General features: G+C 35.1%; 1 protein-coding gene and 1 long non-coding RNA gene across 3 annotated transcripts in view; one reads left to right on the top strand and one right to left on the bottom strand.

The window, feature by feature from the left end:
- Nucleotides 1-20832, bottom strand: part of LOC125225345 — an 82216-nt gene that overhangs the window by 39600 nt on the left and 21784 nt on the right. For both annotated transcript variants that reach the window (XM_048129011.1, XM_048129012.1), the window contains exon 2: nucleotides 5002-5168. In XM_048129011.1, coding sequence (XP_047984968.1) covers nucleotides 5002-5115 — 114 coding nt within the window. In that variant the 5' untranslated portion in view covers nucleotides 5116-5168. The remainder of the gene's footprint in view (nucleotides 1-5001; nucleotides 5169-20832) is intronic.
- On the top strand, nucleotides 8184-11666 carry LOC125225350. The gene is made up of 7 exons (XR_007176979.1): nucleotides 8184-8439; nucleotides 8842-8956; nucleotides 9157-9325; nucleotides 9834-9977; nucleotides 10567-10645; nucleotides 10779-10905; nucleotides 11285-11666. It is a non-coding gene; the product is annotated as an uncharacterized LOC125225350 (long non-coding RNA).

The raw sequence follows: 20832 nt of genomic DNA, 5'->3' as shown, positions 1-20832 counted from the left end.
AGACCCTTTTTCTCAGGAACGCGTGGAGGTATGAAGCTGAAATTTATATCAATTACTCAGGTCTACTGTCCCTTGAAGCTGTGAAAAAATCAAACTTCTAAGCCAACGCAATCAAAAGATAGAGCCGCTTATGCCGCAAATTTTCGACACTTGCAAGGGAATCAAAACCTACAGGGTGCTTCCCGTGAACTCAGAATCTTGAAATTTGGTACGAAGCAACGTCTTATAGCATAGATAAAGGAAAAATTACGAAAACCATAAATTTTTAGTTACATCACATAATATATTTTTTTTTAATAATTTTAACCTTACTACCCATTTCCTCATAAACGCGTAGAGGTATTAAATTGAAATTCATACCAAATACTCAGGTCTATAATACCTTTAAGCTGTAACAAAATCAAACTTCTATGTCAACGCAATCAAAAGAAACAGCAATTTAAGCTGCATATTTTGAAACTCGCAAGTACTCGCAAGGGAATCAAAACCTAAAGGGTACTTCCAGTCGACCTAGAATCTTGAAATTTGGCATGAAGCAACGTTTTATAGCACACATAAAGGAAAAACTCCGAAAACCTTAAATTTTTAGTTACATTACAAAATATATATTATGACTCGATTGTCGTAATGAACGAACTTTGTAAACCTTGCAGGTTTGTACGGAACCCTCGGTGCGCGAGTCCGACTCGCACTTGGCCGGTTTTTACCGATTGGCGTCACAGGTTTGGGATCATCCACATATTACGTCACACCAAATTTCAGGTTTTTGGACCCCACCCCCCCCTATGTCACGCTTTTTTGTATCCCTTTAACAGGGCTTGTCACATTTAGTATGACCCCCCCCCCTCCCCCTTACACTGTGACGTAATATATGGATGACGCCTTTTAATGGTTTTTGGTGGTACAAATACATAATACCTACAGTGAAGTCCTATTTTTATGACGTGTTAACGGATTATCGATTAACTTTAACTTCCGTTAAATCTACCGAAATGTATCGCTTTAACGATTAACGAAGTTAACTTTTTAAGTAACGGATTAACGATTATCGAAGTTAACTATTTGATTAACGGTGCCCAGCTATGATTACTGGTATCTAGTCTTGGTTCTATGTATATGTTATGTCGATAAGCGTCGTTAAAATCTGGACCGTATCGAAATGTGGACTGGACTTTCGTTTGTGTATTGTCCGATGTCTGCACAAAAAGGACGGTAAATATGACCTGTGTTCGTGATTATGTCAAAAACCAAGACTCTTGTTATTATAAACCAGTATGTTGGTCTCGTTGACAATGTCGGCTGTTCCTTTTTAATTGTTACCTATATATACAGCTATGAAAAAAAAAACAGTTGGAACTGTAACTGTTTTCTAGAGTCAATGTATATTGTGGAAATTTAAGTATTATAATTAGTAATCATATTAATCAAATGCAATCGGCACTAGATCACATTATTATGCAAATTATAAAACTGCCAAGCGTCGGTTCAATAAGTGTATATGTATATGTAAAACATTAAACATGCTACCGGTTGTTTTGCTTGATGTATGTACAGTCGACTACAAAGAGGTGTATCCACTTTTTCACCTTATTACAATGCAATAAGGTGAAAAAGTGGATACATCTCTTTGTAGTGACTGTACTAATACGTAAGTATATCTACATATTTATCACATATTGTTGTACGTACCTACGATTCAAATAGTCAATAAATAGGTGAAGGCGATATCGTATTAGTTTGTAAAATAAACCTATACTGGGAACAAACTTCCGTCCGGTCCGGTATTACACGTACTTGTATACCTACTCCCAACGTTTATTGTTTCTTCCTTATTTTCGTGCCTTCCGCGAAAACAAGCTTTATTGTATCTTCATTATACAATCACGAAACTACTTACTTAAAACGAAGATATACTATTTTTCAACAGTGACAGCTGTGCATTCATACATAAATATAATGCGTGATTTACGGGTTTGTATGAACAAGGTAACGTGCTTTGACGTCCTATTCATTGTGGGAGGATTTTATTTACGTATAGTACCGCCGACAGTTATGTTGATGAGGCTGTTCAATAATATTCTGAATTAAATGAGAAATTTATAGCTGAGACCTGAGAAAAAGAATCAAACCAAAGTGCAATTTAAATTTGTAAGCGAGAGGTATCGATATCGCATAATTACAAAAATTTAAGGATTCTGTATCTGACCAGAGACCGACAAACGCATCCCCGATACAGATAAAAATTTACATAGAATTCAATGTCCGTCAGGCCGTCTGCCTGTCAGCGGGCTGTAGGTAGATATCACACAGGAACCGTAAGGACACTGTAGCAAGTTTCTCAGGGTACGTATTTCTTGTAAAATATAAGTTATAAGTACTTATATAATTTCGTCCTTGATAATTTTTCAGTAAATTCGTAACTTTGTAAAATAAGTTCAATTATCATTTATTCATACATGCCATAATTTAAACCAGTGCAAAGATATAATTATTTCTGTAACGGTAGAGTAGAAGTAAGATAGCATCAAAGTAATACCTACCGAAATACAAATTTTACATGTATTCCAAGAATTTGGAACGCACATTAAAATACTTTTGTCAACACAGATTTTAAAAGCAAAACTTTAGTTTGATCAAATGTAATAGTATGACATCAAGACAATTTAAAAAAAATGGGGTTTCCCGGTTTTTCATAAGCTTCATTCACAAAATCCTAAACATTGTGTCTTTTTATCCAGAAATTATGCACAGAATACAATTAGGGACATTCAGCCAGAGTTTATTGTTTATATCCTGCAATTAGGTAAATATAAATACCAGTTGTCAGCTGTGTTAGGTTAATTAAAATTGAGTATCTACCTATTTATTTGCGGTTTTCACACGAAATAATGTTTTAATTATTTTAGTCATATATAATTGTTTGGCAAATCCGAACGTTCCTAAATAACTTAATAGACTTAACTATAAGGTAGGTACCACTGTTAATAAAACTGTAATACTGCTAATACAATCAGGAATTAACTGTATGTGTACACTACGATTAGGTATAGTCGACTACAAAGAGATGTATCCACTTTTTCACTTTATTACAATACAATAAGGTGAAAAAGTGGATACATCTCTTAGTAGTCGACTGTACTACCAATTTCTCTCTCCTTAGATAATTATTTAGAAAAGAAACAAATGTAGATATAACCTACAAGACCTATATGTAAGAAAAATTGCTCTATGTTTTATAATATGTAACGTAATAAACCATCAGAATAATTCATATACATACATACATAGACACATGAAAGTCATATGTGTAGAAGTCATAACGTGGATCGCTTTTAATAACCCTCTTAAAATCGCGAATCATAAAAATATCTTCCCAGCGCTCGAATGACAACTCAATCCTCCTCTAATTCTATTAAAATAGTGATGAACGATTTGATACCATTTTAACGATCATTGTCAGGTACCGTTGACCGCGTAACGGGAACGGCCCACCGCCACCGGCCCTAAGCCGCGTGAAGCTCCGATCAACTGATATCAATCCTAAATTATGGACGCTACCACGATAGCTTCATTTCATTCATAAAGTGGCGAAGAAAAAACTATTAAGACTGCATCTCGACATACAAAAAGTTGTTTTTGCTCTTAGCAAACTGTAGCTGTTTTGTTTTTAATGTACTATTTGAGGTAAAAAGCTCCTACTTTAATAGAAATGTATATTAGGTATTATACTTATAACGTTTTACTGTTGACGAGTGGCAATTAGTGATGCTATTTATGTAATCTTATACAAACCGATATTATAACCAGGTTATACAGTCCAAAATGTATACCTTATGTCATTTTGCAAGATCTTATTATCTTATATTGTTTTTTTAACAGTAACAGTATTTTCTTTATCTCTATTCGTTTTGACCTAGATAAAGGTTGTCTATGAACTTAGCGAACAATGCCTTCCAACTATCGTGGAAAATGTTCAGTTATACGCATATACCTACGTAGACTACGCATTAGATGGTTATCTTGGAACGAAATCGCTTATAAATGACTATGTGATAATTTCCACGCATTTAATTTCTTTAAAGTTTAACCTACGAGGTTATCATAGGTAATCAAATGGATAGTCACATTAATCTAGATAAAATGTATGTCGAAGATATTAGAAGTTAATCTAATAAAATGCGCGTAGATCGATGGCACTGATCGTTAACCGAAAAACCTTTATTTACCCACTTAATACAAGATACCTACGAATACATTATTTATAAAACTTTTCGACTCTGAATTAGACCAAATAATTTCTGGCATTTAACGCATGAAAGAAAACAGTAGATATAGGTAATACTAGCTATAGGTATAGGTAGTACTAGCTCGTGTTCGTGAGTAACACGCAATATTTTACAGAAATTCCTGATAATATTTAAGGAATAAAATGTCTTTATTTTATTGTTACTTAGACAACGTAAATCGGATGACGATGGATGATTCCATGATGTAGACGTAATAGACGTCACTATGGGACATAGTCTTAATAATAATATCCTTATAACTTACACTAAGAGTAGTGATATGAACACCTGCATAATGCACACGATCTTAGTTATTTCAGTTGACTGAACATTTGAACAAGTATACAGAATAAAAATACCTGACTATATACCGAGGCAGAGGCAAGCCTTAGACTGGAATCCCCAAGGAAAATGAAAACGTTGCCGTCCGAAGCAAACTTGACGAGTGACGACCTATTATTGCAGAGGCTAAAGCTATTGGAAAGACTTGGGGCGAATTGAAGCAAGCTCAAGACCGATCGAGGTGGCGGCGCACTGTGCCACCTCTGCCCCACCTGACATTAAGGGCCAGTTGCATCAACCACATTTGACAGACACATCATCGTCACGCACATGTCTATGGAACTTCCCATACAATTAAATTTAACGAATGCTTTAACGGTGACGGACGGTTTGGTGGCCGGCCCTTAGTCAAGTCAAGTAAGTGATAAAGTACCTGAGGGCGTAGCGTGGTGGGTCTGGAGTACATGTCATGCTGGTAGAAGCTGGTGGGCGAGAGCGGCGGTCGGTACTTCTTGTGGCCGTAGCCCATTGTGTCCATCGTGTGCATCCTGCGTGTGCTCTTCACATCTGTTCGTTACTCGCCAGTAGGCCACATTGCAACTGTAACAACAAAACGAAACTTTAATTCATAAAACAGCAAACTCTTATGTCAAATATTTGTCTCTTCCTTACACACGCTTGGATATTCTGCGCTACTTGCACGTGCACCAGAGTGTGCTGATAAATAAATCATTGTTATTAGGTATAGTTATTAACCGCCGAGTCCGCCGAACAGCATAAGAGCGAGCGTTTTGACATAATCCGATCCTATATCGGGTGTAGGAAGGATGTCAAAAATGGCGCCTTTAATATATACCTACGATATCGGTTCTATATCCGATATCGGATCGGATATTAAGAAAACGCACATACTTTTTAACGAACTACTCGAGCTCAATACTAGCAAGTAGGTACTAATGCGAACATATAAAAACCAAATCAGTGATAAAAAAAATCGTTCACTCTAAAAAATGAAGGCCAACTAAGAGCAGTTTTCTCTTAGTTGACGTTAAGTTAATCACTACAATTACGATCTTATACAATTCAAATAAAGCTGATTACTAAAACAATAAAGGAATGTATGATTGAACTAATAACTTAGGTGTTTTGTTATTCCTAACCAATGAACACCTTGAATCAATTATTAACTTGTTAGGCAAAACTATGTAACATAGGTTGATTCAATCCTGAACTAGTTCATTAAAACAGATAAGTATGTTAATAGTTCTGAACATTTTTATAGTAAATTTGATTATTTTATCTTTGTTGATTCAAATAAGATTAGGTATTTGAAACAACTAAACATAGGTAGATTCAATCCTGATCGAATTCATTAAAACAGATAAGTATGTTAATGGTTTTAAACATTTTCATAGTTGATTTGATTATTTTGTCTGTTGTTTCAAATAAGATTAGGTATTTGAAACAACTAAACGTGTAGGTACATTCAATCCTGAACTAATTCATTAAAACAAATAAGTATGTTAATGGTTTTAAGCATTTTCATGCTTAATTTGATTATTTTGTCTTTGTTGATTCAAATAAGACTTGGTATTTGACATAAACTAAATCTAGGTTGCTTCAATCCTCAACTAATTCTTTAAGACAGATAAGTATGTCAATAGTTCTAGACATAAAATTTTGAAACAACGAAGATACATTTCTCAATCCCATTATGATCAAATTGTTGTATCAATTACGAAATGAATTGAGTTCTACTAAGAATGAATTGTTAAATCTATTATCATAATAAACAAATTAAATAATTGGTAATCTGATCAATCAAGTGAATAGTAGGGGTAAGCGTTTGTACATCCGCCTTCCGCCCGCGCCCCTCCCGCAGCGCGTGCGAGTGTTGCCAACTCGGAATAAAATATACCAGATCTGGGATATTTTCACGGCTCTTTCATCGAAAATTTTTATTTAGCATTGGGCACATATTTTTACATATTTGGTCTAAGGCATCAACTTGAAAGCAACCATATTTGTCATCGCCATATGGTATTCAATTTTATTATGAATTTTCGTGTGTGGCAGACGTCGATGTAATATAACAATTTTCAAAATAAATGGAAGGGTGAGTTATTTACGGATTGCCATGCTGATCCTATTAAGCTAACCATGCTTTTCATATTTGATAGCCCACTATGAAAGTGTTGTCAGAATCGTTAAAGTTATTTAATAATCGCAATAACGCTTGCACACTGTTATCAACACGTTATCAAAAACGTTGCAGCGTTAGCATAGCCGGACTCGATATGGGTTCAGTTTTGTATTCTTCATGAGTATCCAAGTCAGGAACGGATCCACCCCTTCCCAGAAAAAATGCTATAATTGGCTCAGCTCAGACGCAGTGCCGGATAAAGCAGCGCAGAGCCTGTAGCAAGTTCTATCTAGAAGCCCTAAAGGGTGAAGCCACACTAGAGCAATTTCGGTTACGCTATATATATACGCGTGATCACGTGACTCGGCGTGGCGCGTGAGGCTTCATCTTAAAGTGCAAGGATTTTAAGCATATAATTATATAGGAACATGTTAAGGCAGAAAATTCAAGCATTCCAAGGCTTAGATTGCTTTAGTATATTTATTTAATTTGTCCTAATTTGCGAGGAAATGAGGAGAAATAATCAATAAATTATGACTTATAATATACATACATACATACATACAATCACGCCTGTATCCCATGAAGGGGTAGCACATGAATCTACTCGTTTCAGTGCCACTCTTGGCAAATAAGGGATTGAAAGAAAACGAAACTGTGACATTGCAGTGACAGGTTGCCAGCCTCTCGCCTACGCCACAATTTAACCCATAGGTATCCCACAGTCGCCTTCTACGACACCCACGGGAAGAAAGGGGTTGTGAAATTCTTAACCCGTCACCACACGGGCAACATATAATATATTACTTACAATATATTGACACTGGGGCTAATATATATTTTTATTGACTTATAATATAGTTTTCAGTACAGATGTTGCGTTTTTTACGCACTAGTGTGAAAAGTGATTCATTTCTTGTCAGGTCGAAACTTCGGAGGACCATCTGTACTGAAAAACGTCGTACCATACACGTGCGAAAAGGAAATTTGTAACTCGTGTTGATTTAGAACACTCCCTTCTGTTGTGTTTTAATTTATTGCCACTCGTTTCGAACTTCCACCTTTTCGCACTTGTATCGTAATGTACTATTACATAATTATGGTATGTATTGTAAAACGTTGTACGATACATGTACGAATAGAATAAGTATTATAGGTAATTCACTACTCCTGTCGATTTAAAAAACTCTCTTCGTTCGTGTTTTAATCACAACTCGTTTCAAATTTCCCATTTTTCGCACTTGTATCGTAATTTACTATTGATTACTTTACTATTGATTACTATCTATTAGTTAAAATAAAAATTCCATCAAATATACCTATTGCTAAAAAACAACAGACTCGTAACCAAATAACAAAGGTGAATTTTACTGCACATTAGGTATCATTTGACGGCATTTCAATTTTAGATAGGTACTGAATTATTTTTAATCATTTATGAATTATTTTTAATCATTTATTTTAAGTACCTTTATGCCTTTAATTCGAGGTAGACTCATTTAAAAAAAAATGTTAACGTATTTTAGACATCTTCTATACATTAGCCTAGCGTTTTTCAAAATCGGAGTTGGCAACACTGACGCCGAAGTGATTTGTCAACGCGTCTTGTGTTAATTTTTTTGCGGTTATCTATCACATCACAGATCTAACAACTTACAAGTTCAATGGAGTAAGTGATCGAATCTTTAAAAACATGGGAGTTGGAGAACTTAATACGAAAATTCACCAGTAAGTACAATGTATTTTTTTCATTATTTAGTCAAGTTGCTAATGACACGAGGCCAATAGCTTGCTGGGCTGCGGCCCCGGCCGATAATGGATGCAATCTCGTAATAATACACATTTAAATTTCTTGTCTATAAAATACACATTTAAGTTGGCTCAATTTTCGTTGAACGTCCGGCATGTGCTGTTCGCGGCGCGAGCCGATTTAGACTTGGTATGGTAACTATAGTTCCGTCAAAATGAGAGAGACCGGAATTATTTTTGCCAGGGAGAGAATTGCGAGGGGATCTTTAGCCCGAGTCAAAATCGGGCGCAATCGCCCGTTTGAGTGAGTTTTGATAGTGATTCTGTTGTGTATTTTCTTATAGTTGGATAGTTTCTAACAAAGCGTTGCATATTTTCCAGCCCCGGAATCGGACGCTAATAAAACCATGTTCCGATGGTAATAGGCGACGCCCAGCGTGCCCGGGTGTTGAAATAAGTGCAAAACTGCTCTCCGCTCGCCTTTTGTCCACCAACGGTAAATTGTACATTCTTTAAAAACCTTGTCAAATTGTCACTTAGGTTATGTGTAATTCCAAATTAGCAGTAGGTCGTTTCACAGAACGCGTTGACGTTCGGAATTCGAATTCCGGGGCAATTCCCCTGTCCTACGGGCGATCCAAGTCTCACGGACGCCGTCTTTGGAATTTTACTTAAAGACTGGTATACACATTTCAGGGTTCACGCCGCGTCGCCTAATCCTCGCGCCGGTCGCCAGCATTCCCCGCTGTGTTCCGGTAACCTACAGGCGGCAAGCTGACGCTGCCGTCATCCACACGACACCATCTCTGAGGCGGCTGACGTGGCAGTCGTGGTGGTCTGAGGCGGCTGACGTAGCACGTTTGAGGTTAGACCTTTCCAATCACTCTTATCTACATCATCGAACCGGCATAATTATGGTTCTGGCACCCTCCGTGTTACTATACCTTTTATTTTAATATCCGCCGTACACCGTTTCTACCCGTAGTTTTAACTCAAGAGTTCGCTGATCCACGTTTGTTCCCTTAAATAATTTAAAACCTTAGTCTCATGTTCAAGTGTAGCTAGCCCTCGGCTCTGTAAACTTAGTAAATTAGAGAGTAATTTCATAATATAAGGCAAGGCTCAGTGGAGTCCTTTGTAATAGATTAATTAACAGAGAAATAATTACCTTTTGCCCTTAAGAGTTGTTTCAATTTTAAATCTTGTCTGCTAGCATAATGGCCCCCAATTATAGATATTGTAGCAATATTGAAAAATATTAACTTTGAGTTAAAAAAAGATGTAATACGGTTCCTCTAGGGCCAAATATTTTTCCACGCTGTTCATAATTTTGTAGTATGGTATGTGATATTAATTGTATCATTCATTTCCAGACCCTGATGGATTTTTCTGAGTTTAACATAAGCACAGACCTAATAGTTATAGAAACTTCAGAAAAGGAAAACTTGTCCTCGGAAAAGGAAAATGTGCCATCTGCAATTGCTGAGAAGAAAGCAGAGCCCAGTTATAATTCCAGGGTAAGCAGTTTCTAACAGACTTCTTTACCTAGAAGGAGGAGGTTCTGTATTTTATTGTAAAAAACATTATAAGAATTACAATTCAATAAATGAATACTGCATAGGCAGACCAACATACCAGAGAGAGATTTTATTCCAACCATTTTTGAAGTAACATACTCATCTTATCACAATAATATTTTTAATATAACTGCATTGTTAGGCAAGATACCGGGCTGGCCTAGCGAGTAGTGACTAAGTGACCGTCCCTACTAAGCCGCAGTTCTGGGTTCGAATCCCGGTAAGGACATTTATTTGTGTGATGAGCACAGGTATGTTCCTGAGAATCCTGAGTCATGGATGTTTTTTATTTATATAATTATTTGTTTATTAATTATATCGTTGTCTGAGTACCCACATCACAAGCCTTCTTGAGCTTACTGTGGGACCCAGTCAATCTGTGTAAGAATGTCCTATTACATTAATTAATTTATTTATTATTATGATACATTATACTGTGAGTGGTATAGGTTATGATTGTAATTAATTGTATTATAATTATATTAATTAAAGAGGCAAATGAAAAGTAAAGTTTCTAAATATTTTTCAGATTGTGGAAAAGTCATTGGACTCTGCATCACTATTTTGAAAATATTCTGCTCTCAAAAAAACCACAAGGATATTCTTTGGTAAATATAATAACATTAACTAGCTAAGTCACTTTTTACTATGTAACTTTAAAATAATTATTATATGTATAACTGAATACTGCATTCGTTTCTTTTTACTTTTTGTTTTTAATTGTTTGTTTTATCATTCCAGCGGCTTAACGACTTCAAAAGCACATGAAATTTACTAGGACAATTTGTTTATAAATTTTCCATCAATGAAAATAAATCTTCAGGAACAGCTGAAATACAAAAAGTCGAACTTACTGCACTTACCAATTGTAAGTATATGATAAAATTGATAAAGCAGATGTTGTCTATGTTAAAATAGTTAGTTTCACCACACCGACTGGCAAAGGCTCTCTTTAGTCTTCAAAAACAGATAGCAAAACTGCATTTTGTCCACAAGAGTGCAAAGAAATTTCATACAAATTTTAACTGGATGTCTCAAGCTTGATAGATTTGATTTAGTTAGATGTTTTACAGTTAATATTTTGTTTGTGTCGGTGTAGTGTAAAATTTTGTATTTCACTCGGTGGCAAAGTTTGTTTAACCTTCGTGGCTCGTTTCAGTTGCCCCACTGTTCACTTACCCGCATTGATCTTTCCTTATATTATATCGTTTGTAATAATATTTTACTAACTAGTCCCATTTTTATAGCGCCCTATGAGGAAACAACGAATATAGCCGGATTTCTCACCATTCCATTTTTGCTGAACACTGCGGCAGTCCGCCAAAAGAAGAAGCGAGGTTCCGGTGCAAGTCAAAATTGGAAGCCCAGTAAAATGGAAGTAAGGGAAGGTTTCATAAAGCATATCCGCTCTAGTGTAGAAATTAGCCAGACCATCGAACTTCGCATAGCCACACTTCAAAAAATAGGATTGTCATGCCAGCCATACATAATTGTTGTGGGTGAGTCTCTTGAAAAAATCGAATCATTTCTAGTTGTTGTCAGCAGATCGATAATCTATGAAAGACAGTCCATTATGAACGCAGTAGATACGTGCTACAAAATATATAATACAATGAAAATATAATACATTGTACTTACTGGTGAACTCTGGTATTAAGACGATACAGGAGTGATATATTCTCCATACAAACGCTCTCGACTATTTCCTCCCTGGTTTTTCAAGATACAGCAATGATTTTTTCAAGACAGATTATAATAATTTTTATCTGTGTCGGACCGTTTTGATTTTTTGAGATTCTTATTTTTAAAGACGCTAGAGCCCATCGAAAATTTTCAAAAACGGTGTTATTGATTATGGCGTAAAAAAGGTGTGGTATTCAAAATTGGTAACAATTAGCCACAAAAACTGAACGGTCCGACACTGATTATTTCATTGTTATTCAGATTCTCAAATTTAGTTACGATTGACTTAATTTTGAAGGGGGAAACAGTCGAGAGCGGAACCTCGATTTTAAAGATTTTTTTCGCAATATTTTTTAACTGAGTTCTTAATGGACATTTTTTTTCGATAAATCTAGTTAATAACACTTGTATATTAAATTTGAATTCCCAAATTGAAAGGGGGCTCCTTTCCATTTTAGCATTTTCGCTCCTGTAGCGTCTTAAGTTCTCCAACTCCCATGTTTTTAAAATTTCGATTTCTTCCTCCATTGAACTTGTAAGTTGTTAGGTTAGCTGTGATGTGATAACCGCCGCAAGAAAAAAACTATTTATTCTAAGTAGGTAGTAGTAGTAGGTGCCAAGTATATTATGAATAAATGTCATTTTTTTATAACTTTTGTTTTATTTATGGCGTTATTCATAAACGCATCACCAGCCTGAATTAGATATGAATCGTTTTATGTTATCTGTCAAGTTAACGTATGTATTTGTAAATAGGTATAAAACATAATTTGTCTAATTCAGTCCCGTGGTGTTTTATGACAATTATCAATAAGGGGTTGTTGTCTTAGTAAATGAGACAAAGTAAGTCATAGTACAATTGAACATGAATGATAGTACTGAACAAGCTTCTCAGTTGAAATGTATAACAAAACAAAGATTCAAATTGAACAATATCATAGTTCACTCTCACAAAGTGTGTATATCGATGTAATCATGTCCTTAATTGAACTTATTTGGTTTTAATGGTTACTACAGTAATGCCTCATGTTAATATTGACCTACATCTTGGTTGAATCGATTAAACAATTCATGTTCAAATAGAAAAATATCTTAGTTCAGTCTCACAAGGTGCGTAAGTAGATGTAATCATGTTCTTAGTTGAACTTATTCGGATTAAATAGTTAATACAGTAATGCTTCATGTTAATATTGACAGATGTCTTAGTTGAATTGATTAAACAATTAATATTCAAATTGACCAATATCTTAGTTCAGACTCACAAGGTTCGTAAGTAGATGTAATCATGTTCTTAGTTGAATTTATTTAGGTCAAATAATTAATACAATCATTCTCCATGTTAATATTGAGCAACGTCATAGTTGAACTAACTGGTTTGCGTTAGTTGATACAGTTACGTATCATGATAATAATTATCAAGTGCTTTCGTATGGAATCAAGATGCTCATCAAAATATTGATGAAAACAAATTTTTTTAGTATTTATGAATGCGTCTTCATTACGGCACTCAGCAGGTGGCAATATAAGAATACATATATAGGTACCTACCTAGCATGCAGAGTTAACGGTACTGTAAATAAGTACTTTAAAGCCCCGAGTTTGCATACCTATATTAATTAACCAATTTTTATGTTATTCATTGTATAAACTTTCTGATCCGAGATAGTTTTTAAATGGTGTGTCAACGGATTTACTTTAAATTATATGTACATATATATGTCGGTAACAGATTTGAATAAAAATAAACGAAAGGTTTTTAAATAATATTGCTACTTACCTACACCTCAATAGCAACGCCTTAAATAAGGCCAATTGATAGCAATTTTTGTTATTTTACTGATCGTCAAAAATCTAAATTGACTCATCAAGTCATCATCCTCCTTGCGTTATCCCGGCATTTTCCACGGCTCATGGGAGCCTGGGGTCCGCTTTGACAACTAATCCCAAGGTTTGGCAACTAATCCCGCTTTGACAACTACTTAATCCCAAATCTAAATTGACTATGCTTATATACTTACTTACGTTGTTATCATCGTACATTCACGCATCGCCATTGCATAAAATCGTAGACAATACTGTTTCCTTCATATTAAAATATTGCTACTATCCCATTGTTAGTGAGTTTTTGAAAAGGAATAATATCCCGGCTCCCGAGTCTTACACTTGCTACAGAAAGCAACACGCGGCGATGTGAGCTGCATAAGTAAATATCCACTAGCATTACAAAATCCTCCAGTTACACACATTCTCATCTACATATGACCATTGTAATCCTTATTTTGTTTTCACGTGGATAAGGATATTCCTTACAAAATTTGTAAATAAGTCATAACTGTCAAAACTGTCAGTTTTCCCGTGGTTTTCCCCATGTTTTCCCCGCCGAAGAAAATTTTTTTTTTTTTTTAATTTATTGGGAGCATTGGCAACTTGGCCATCAGCTCAAACATACAATATTTAATAAAACAGAAGAAACAATTAAGTACAGGTATAACAATTACTATATTAAACATAAAAGTAAATAATTGCACATATTTAAATGATAAACTTATGACTATTTAGTAACTACACAATACAATGTTTTATCAATAAGAAGTAGTTTTGATCAATTAAAAACTATTTACAGAGCGCCAATAGTGTGCATAACAAATTCACAAATTACAGGGTACAATTGTGGATATTTTAAAAGAGCCTGTACAGAGTTTGGTAGAACTTGAAAACCCGTATCCATGCACATGGCAACAAATAACAACCTCTGCAAATTAAATGAAGAACAGTTAAAGAAAATGTGGTCAAGATTACAAAAATTAAAATACAATATGGACAAGCAGCGGAATCACTTAATTTTAATCGGAAAAGATGTGCTGGAAAACGAGCATGACCAATTCGCAATCTACATATAGTTGTAATAAATCTCCTTTCTATATATTTTCTTTGATATTCAAACCACGACTTGGTGCTGGGAGCCTGGACTATTTCGGCTAGCCATTTGCCTTTAACTTCTTTGGATTTAGACCACGAGTTATTCCAACGTCTAATCATAAGTTCTCTAACAAAAGGAACTAAATCGGTATAAGGTACTTTTAAATTACAAACTTGAATATTTTCAGAAGATTTGGCTAGCGTGTCTACAAGCTCGTTACCAAAAATTCCTGAATGTCCAGGAACCCAGCAAAATTCAACAATTATATTTCTATCTATTAAAGAACTTAAACAGCTTCTTAACTTATAAATTAAATAGTTAACAGTTGCACTTAGACATTTATTTTTAAGAGCTTGTAAAGCGCTCATGGAATCAGATAGAATTAAAAATTTGGTTTTATTTAAATAATTATCGTTAATATGCTCTAAAGCGTAAATTATGCCTAATACTTCAGCCGAAAATACAGAAAAGTAACTACTACATTCAAACACTTTTCCTAAGTTCAAAAAAGAATCATAAAACGCAAAACTGGTCCTATCTTTAGTCTTTGATCCATCTGTATATAGTTTAATAAAATCAGTCTTCATATCAAGAAACTCCAAGAAGTCATATTTTGATTCAAATTTGATGAGTTCAACAACCACGTCTCGCATGCTATCATAGTATTCATGTTCAAAACAGGGAAGCAAATGCGACCAATACACTATATCTTGGAATTCAAAATTTAAATACGTTATAACTTCACTTATGGAAGAAGAATTAGTAAGCGGTGCTAAATTATAATTTGGTATGTTGACATATGTCAAGTATCTATAAGCTACTTCATTATCACGACTAACTAACTTAAGGCCATATTTATCAGTAATATAAGATCTACGTATAAATAGAGGCACAATGCCAGCCTCTATCTCCAGAGAATTAATTGGAGATGACATCATAGCTCCAGTAATAATTCGTAGCGCCCTATTTTGAATAATATCTAATTTCCTTAAAAGGTGGATATTCGCATCAGCAAAAAACATACAACCATAATCAAAATTACTTCTAATAGCTGCGATATATATAGTCTTAAGAACCTTAGGGTCTGCTCCCCATTTTACTCCTGTTAACGACTTCAATATATTTAAACCTAGTTCGGCTCTTTTAGAAATAGTATCAATATGAGTTTTCCACGAAAGATCATAATCAAGAAATAGGCCAACGTATTTGACAGAAGACTGAGCAGGAATAACGCTAGAATTATATAAAACTTGAGGGTAATGCAAGCCATTTTGAGAAAAGAGAATTACAGAACTTTTGGAAACATTAACTTCAAGTTTTAGTGAATTTGTTAATATGTTATGAATACTACGCAGACAGTCGTTCATAATAGATTCACCAACTTTTATATCATTACAGTTAACATATAAAACCAAATCATCTGCATAAAATAAGTGCTTAACAGAATGCGGAATTTCTTTCATAAAACAAACCAAACTTAGTATAAATGTAAGAGGAGATAATACAGAGCCTTGAGGAGTACCCTTTGTAGAAACTTTAGAACCTATTAAAGTAGATCGAATTTTTAAAGTAAGAGATCTTTTATTAAGAAAATTAAATAACCAACGTAAAATATGCCCAGGAAACCCCAATATAGATAAACTTTTAATAAGATATGCGTGATCAATGTTGTCAAATGCCCCTTTAATATCTAAAAAAACAGCTACTGTATACTGATTAGATCGAAAGTTATTCTTAACATCGCCAATTAAACAACTTAAGTTATCTATTGTACTTTTACCTTTCCGAAAACCGTATTGAGTACTTGGAATAAGTTTGCTGTTTTCCGTAAACCACTCTAGTCTATTTTTTAACATTGTTTCAAAAACTTTCGCGAAACAGGATGTTAAGGAAATAGGTCTATATGACTCAACGCAATTAGGATCCTTATAAGGTTTGAGAATTGGAACAACGTGTTGTGTTTTCCAAGTTGGAGGAATACAATTATTTTGCCATAAATCATTCAATATTTGCAATAACACTTCTTTGGCGTGATTAGGTAAGTTTTTGATGACACTGTAAGAAATGAAATCAGGCCCAGGTGAAGTATCTTTTTAGGGTTCCGTAGTCAACTAGGAACCCTTATAGTTTCGCCATGTCTGTCTGTCCGTCCGTCCGTCCGTCCGTCCGTCCGTCCGTCCGTCCGTCCGTCCGTCCGTCCGTCCGTCCGTCCGTCCGTCCGTCCGTCCGTCCGTCCGCGGATAATCTCAGTAACCGTTAGCACTAGAAAGCTGAAATTTGGTACCAATATGTATATCAATCACGCCAACAAAGTGCAAAAATAAAAAATGGAAAAAAATGTTTTATTAGGGTACCCCCCTACATGTAAAGTGGGGGCTGATATTTTTTTTCATTCCAACCCCAACGTGTGATATATTTTTGGATAGGTATTTAAAAATCAATAAGGGTTTACTAAGATCGTTTTTTTATAATATTAATATTTTCGGAAATAATCGCTCCTAAAGGAAAAAAAAGTGCGTCCCCCCCCCTCTAACTTTTGAACCATATGTTTAAAAAATATGAAAAAAATCACAAAAGTAGAACTTTATAAGGACTTTCTAGGAAAATTGTTTTGAACTTGATAGGTTTAGTAGTTTTTGAGAAAAATACGGAAAACTACGGAACCCTACACTGAGCGTGGCCCGACACGCTCTTGGCCGGTTTTTTATTTTCTAGTGCAGCTAAAAACTCATTAAAAGAAAAGTTGTTAACCATCCATTGAGCCTCCGGGAGGCCACAATTCTCAAAGTACTCATTAAGGTCACCATTTGATATATGATTATCGTCTGAAGCAATCCTGTCTAAAAACAGTGTCGAATTATCTGGATTTTGAAAAAGATTTGAAGATGATGAAACTAAATTAAGTTTTGCATGCTTGAATCGGCGTATGTGATCCCAAATAATTTTACTCGATGTCATGCGATTAAAGGAAGAACAAAGATTAGACCAACACTCTCGTTTAATTTCAAATAGTTTTCTTTTCTTAAAGGCATCTAATTTTTTATATAAAATGTAGTTTTCTACAGATGGATATTTTTTGTATGATTGTAAGGCTATTTTGGCTCGTAAAACTACACATTCACATTCTTCATTCCACCAAGGAGTAGCTTTTAAATTTTTATTAAACTGGTAACATTTTTTAGAAAACGTCATTAATATGTCATGTAAAATACTCAAATACTTCGTATAATTTTCTAGAAACTGAAAAGTACTGAAAAGCTTCATATTCAACATCACATAACTTTTTAAACTTGGCCCAGTCAATCTTTTTGAAATTTACATTAGCTAGTGAATTATCTTGACGAAGATTAATACCCGGACTCTTAGATATTGGAGTAGGCGAGTCAAAAACTACACCAATGAGCAGAGGGAAGTGATTACTACTAAGAAGATCATCAAGAACAGATACCGAACAACTAGAGCTAAGAGCTCGGGATGCGAATACTAAATCCAAAACATTACCTTGTTGGCCAAACGGAGCAAAAGTCGTGATCGTGCCGTCATTTAAACAAACAAAATCTGAATTTTCTATAAAAGCATGAAGAGCCTTACCTCTTCCATCATTTACTCTTGAACTCCAGGAGGAGTGATGTGCGTTGAAGTCACCTATTATGAGACGGTTATTGCTTACAAATTTTGAACACGAATCTTTTAATAAATCTATACTAAACTTACCATTTGGAGGTGGAGGTGCATATACACACAACAAATCTAGAAAAAAATTATTAATGTCAACAGTAACTAGAATATTTTGGAAATGGTACTGTGATGAAGTGTTGACAACACTAAACCTGAGTTTGGAACGGATAGCAATTGCAATGCCACTGTGGGGATGGTTAGAGTCTCTTCTAATGACAGTAAACCCAGGCAATTTTATAACTTTGCTAGGTGACAGCCAAGTTTCATTAATTAGTATGATGTCAACACTCTCATCACAGTTATGTAAAAAATGTATTAACTGACCTAATTTAGGAAATAGACTTCTGGAGTTCCAATGAAGTATTTTTAATTCTTTAAAACCTAACCTATCCATAATTTAAGTTGTGAAACTTGTTAAAAGCTGTTCTTTTACCATTTGGGAGGTTATAGGGATAGGACCAGAGGAAGTATTATTGATTTCTTTTTTCTTCAATAACTCTACAATTGTTTTGGTAATTGCATTAAGAACAATATCAGAGTTCAGGATATCAGCAATCACAGCACGTCCTTGAGGAGTCTTAGCAGGTGGTTTTTGCATCTTACTATTTGAGGTATTATTGGTATTGTTTTTAGGTGTAACAGCTACTGCAGCTGCCGTAGCATAAGAGAATTTGCCACTGATCTTGTTCTTAATTTGAGCAATTTTTTCCGCCTTTACCGTACAAGAATATGAAACTGCCGAATGGGGTCCACTACAGTTTGAGCACTTGAAGTCAGAAGGTGTGGGACATTCCTTGTAAAAATGTCCTGCCGAACAAATGGAACAAACTTGTGAACTTTTGCAAGCTCCACTACCGTGATTAAATTTGTAGCATCTGAAGCACTGCAGCAGTGGCCTGATGTACTCCTGTACAGGCATCCAGATGTGATCATAGATGACGTGGTCGGGTCTAGTTGCAGCCATAAATGTCACCAGAACAGTCGGAAGCGGTTTATATTGACCATTTTCTTGTTTTTTGGCAAATCGCTTCACACCGAGAACCATGCAGTCTGCTTTTAGTTCGTCAAGTAATGTCTCCTCACTGAGATCAAAGGGAGCACGAATTATTCCTTGGCATTCAATACTATCGTAGGGGATTGTTGCCTTCCAGTTGTTGGCTTGTAATAGAGCATTGTTCAATAAAAATGCATTAGCATCTTTGGCACAACCAAAATAAACTTTTACATAAAAGTTACCCGCTGCTTTAACATACTGAACTCCAGTGACTTCTTTTAGTATCCTATTAACTTTGAGGATGTCCATGGGAATTTTATGCGTGGCCTCATTGGCATCGGACTGTAATAGAATGGCATATTCCTTTTTGGTCAGGTCTTCGTATATAGGATTGTGATCTTTGAAAAGACCACGCCTGCTTCGTATGTGGGTCATTTTTTGTTTACGTGATGTGCACGTATCATCAGAATCCGGTGTTTCTCTGTTTTTCTTTCTTTTTGAAGAAACTTTGGCGGTGTCTGTTTCCATGGGGGAGGGGCCGCCGCCCGCACCCCCGTTTCCCGGGCTCATCAAAGGTTTATTTCAAGAATTTCAATTTGTAGTTAGTTTTAATGAAAAAGATGACAAAATTATGTAGGTTTTGCTAGTAAAAAAGGACTTAAAACCCAATTAATGAAAAATTTTCAAAAAAGCCGCCTTGCTGTTTCGGATTCCCGCCCTTTTCCCGCCGAAGAAAATATGCTTTCCGATTTTTTTTTAAATTAAAAAAATATAATTCCATAGATGGCATAGAGAAAAGTAAGTAGCAATTTTATAAAAAGTTTTATTGCAGAAATGTAAAGATACTAGCCGGTTCTCACGTAAAAAAAATTGAAAATGCCATATAACATTTAAAAAAAATGTTTAATTTTTTTTCTCATGACAACCTCTAAGCTGCCAGGATTTTTAACTAATAAATTTTGTTAAAACGGGCTTACATTTCCAAACCAGATCTGATTCTAAGAAAAAATAAAATTTCATAGACAATTAATGTTTTTAAGGCTGCTCACTTTTAACATTAGATACACTTTTGTGCAGGGAGAATAGAGGAATATGTCAACTTAACATTGTTTGCCCCATCTAAGGATTCTTAGGTAATGTTGTAAGTCTTGCGAATGAAATTGTAACAAAGTTGTGGATAATAATAAAATAAAATAATTCAGGAAAAAATATTAGTAGAAAAAATAAAAAGCTCTCATCAGGATTTGAACCCGGGACCTCTTGCTCCGTAGGTCGGGTCACTACGGTCACTACCGAGAAGGCTAAGAGATTGTCAAACCCTTATGTACCTGCGATTGCAGCGCCACCTGTCTTTTCTTTTATATGTGCACTTCTGATTCTTAAAGCTTTCGCTCCTTACCTCTAATCTCCATACTTTTGTGGTTTTGTGCGTAAATATTGCACTTTTATTGGGAGAGTGTGTTGCTGACCACTTTTTCTAAATTCCGAAGAAAAAAGGCGGTAAATTTAAAACCGTAGGC

The sequence above is a fragment of the Leguminivora glycinivorella genome, chromosome 4 (assembly GCF_023078275.1).
Source record: "Leguminivora glycinivorella isolate SPB_JAAS2020 chromosome 4, LegGlyc_1.1, whole genome shotgun sequence".
Classification (NCBI taxonomy): domain Eukaryota; kingdom Metazoa; phylum Arthropoda; class Insecta; order Lepidoptera; family Tortricidae; genus Leguminivora; species Leguminivora glycinivorella.
This window is presented reverse-complemented; position numbering and strand designations above follow the sequence as displayed.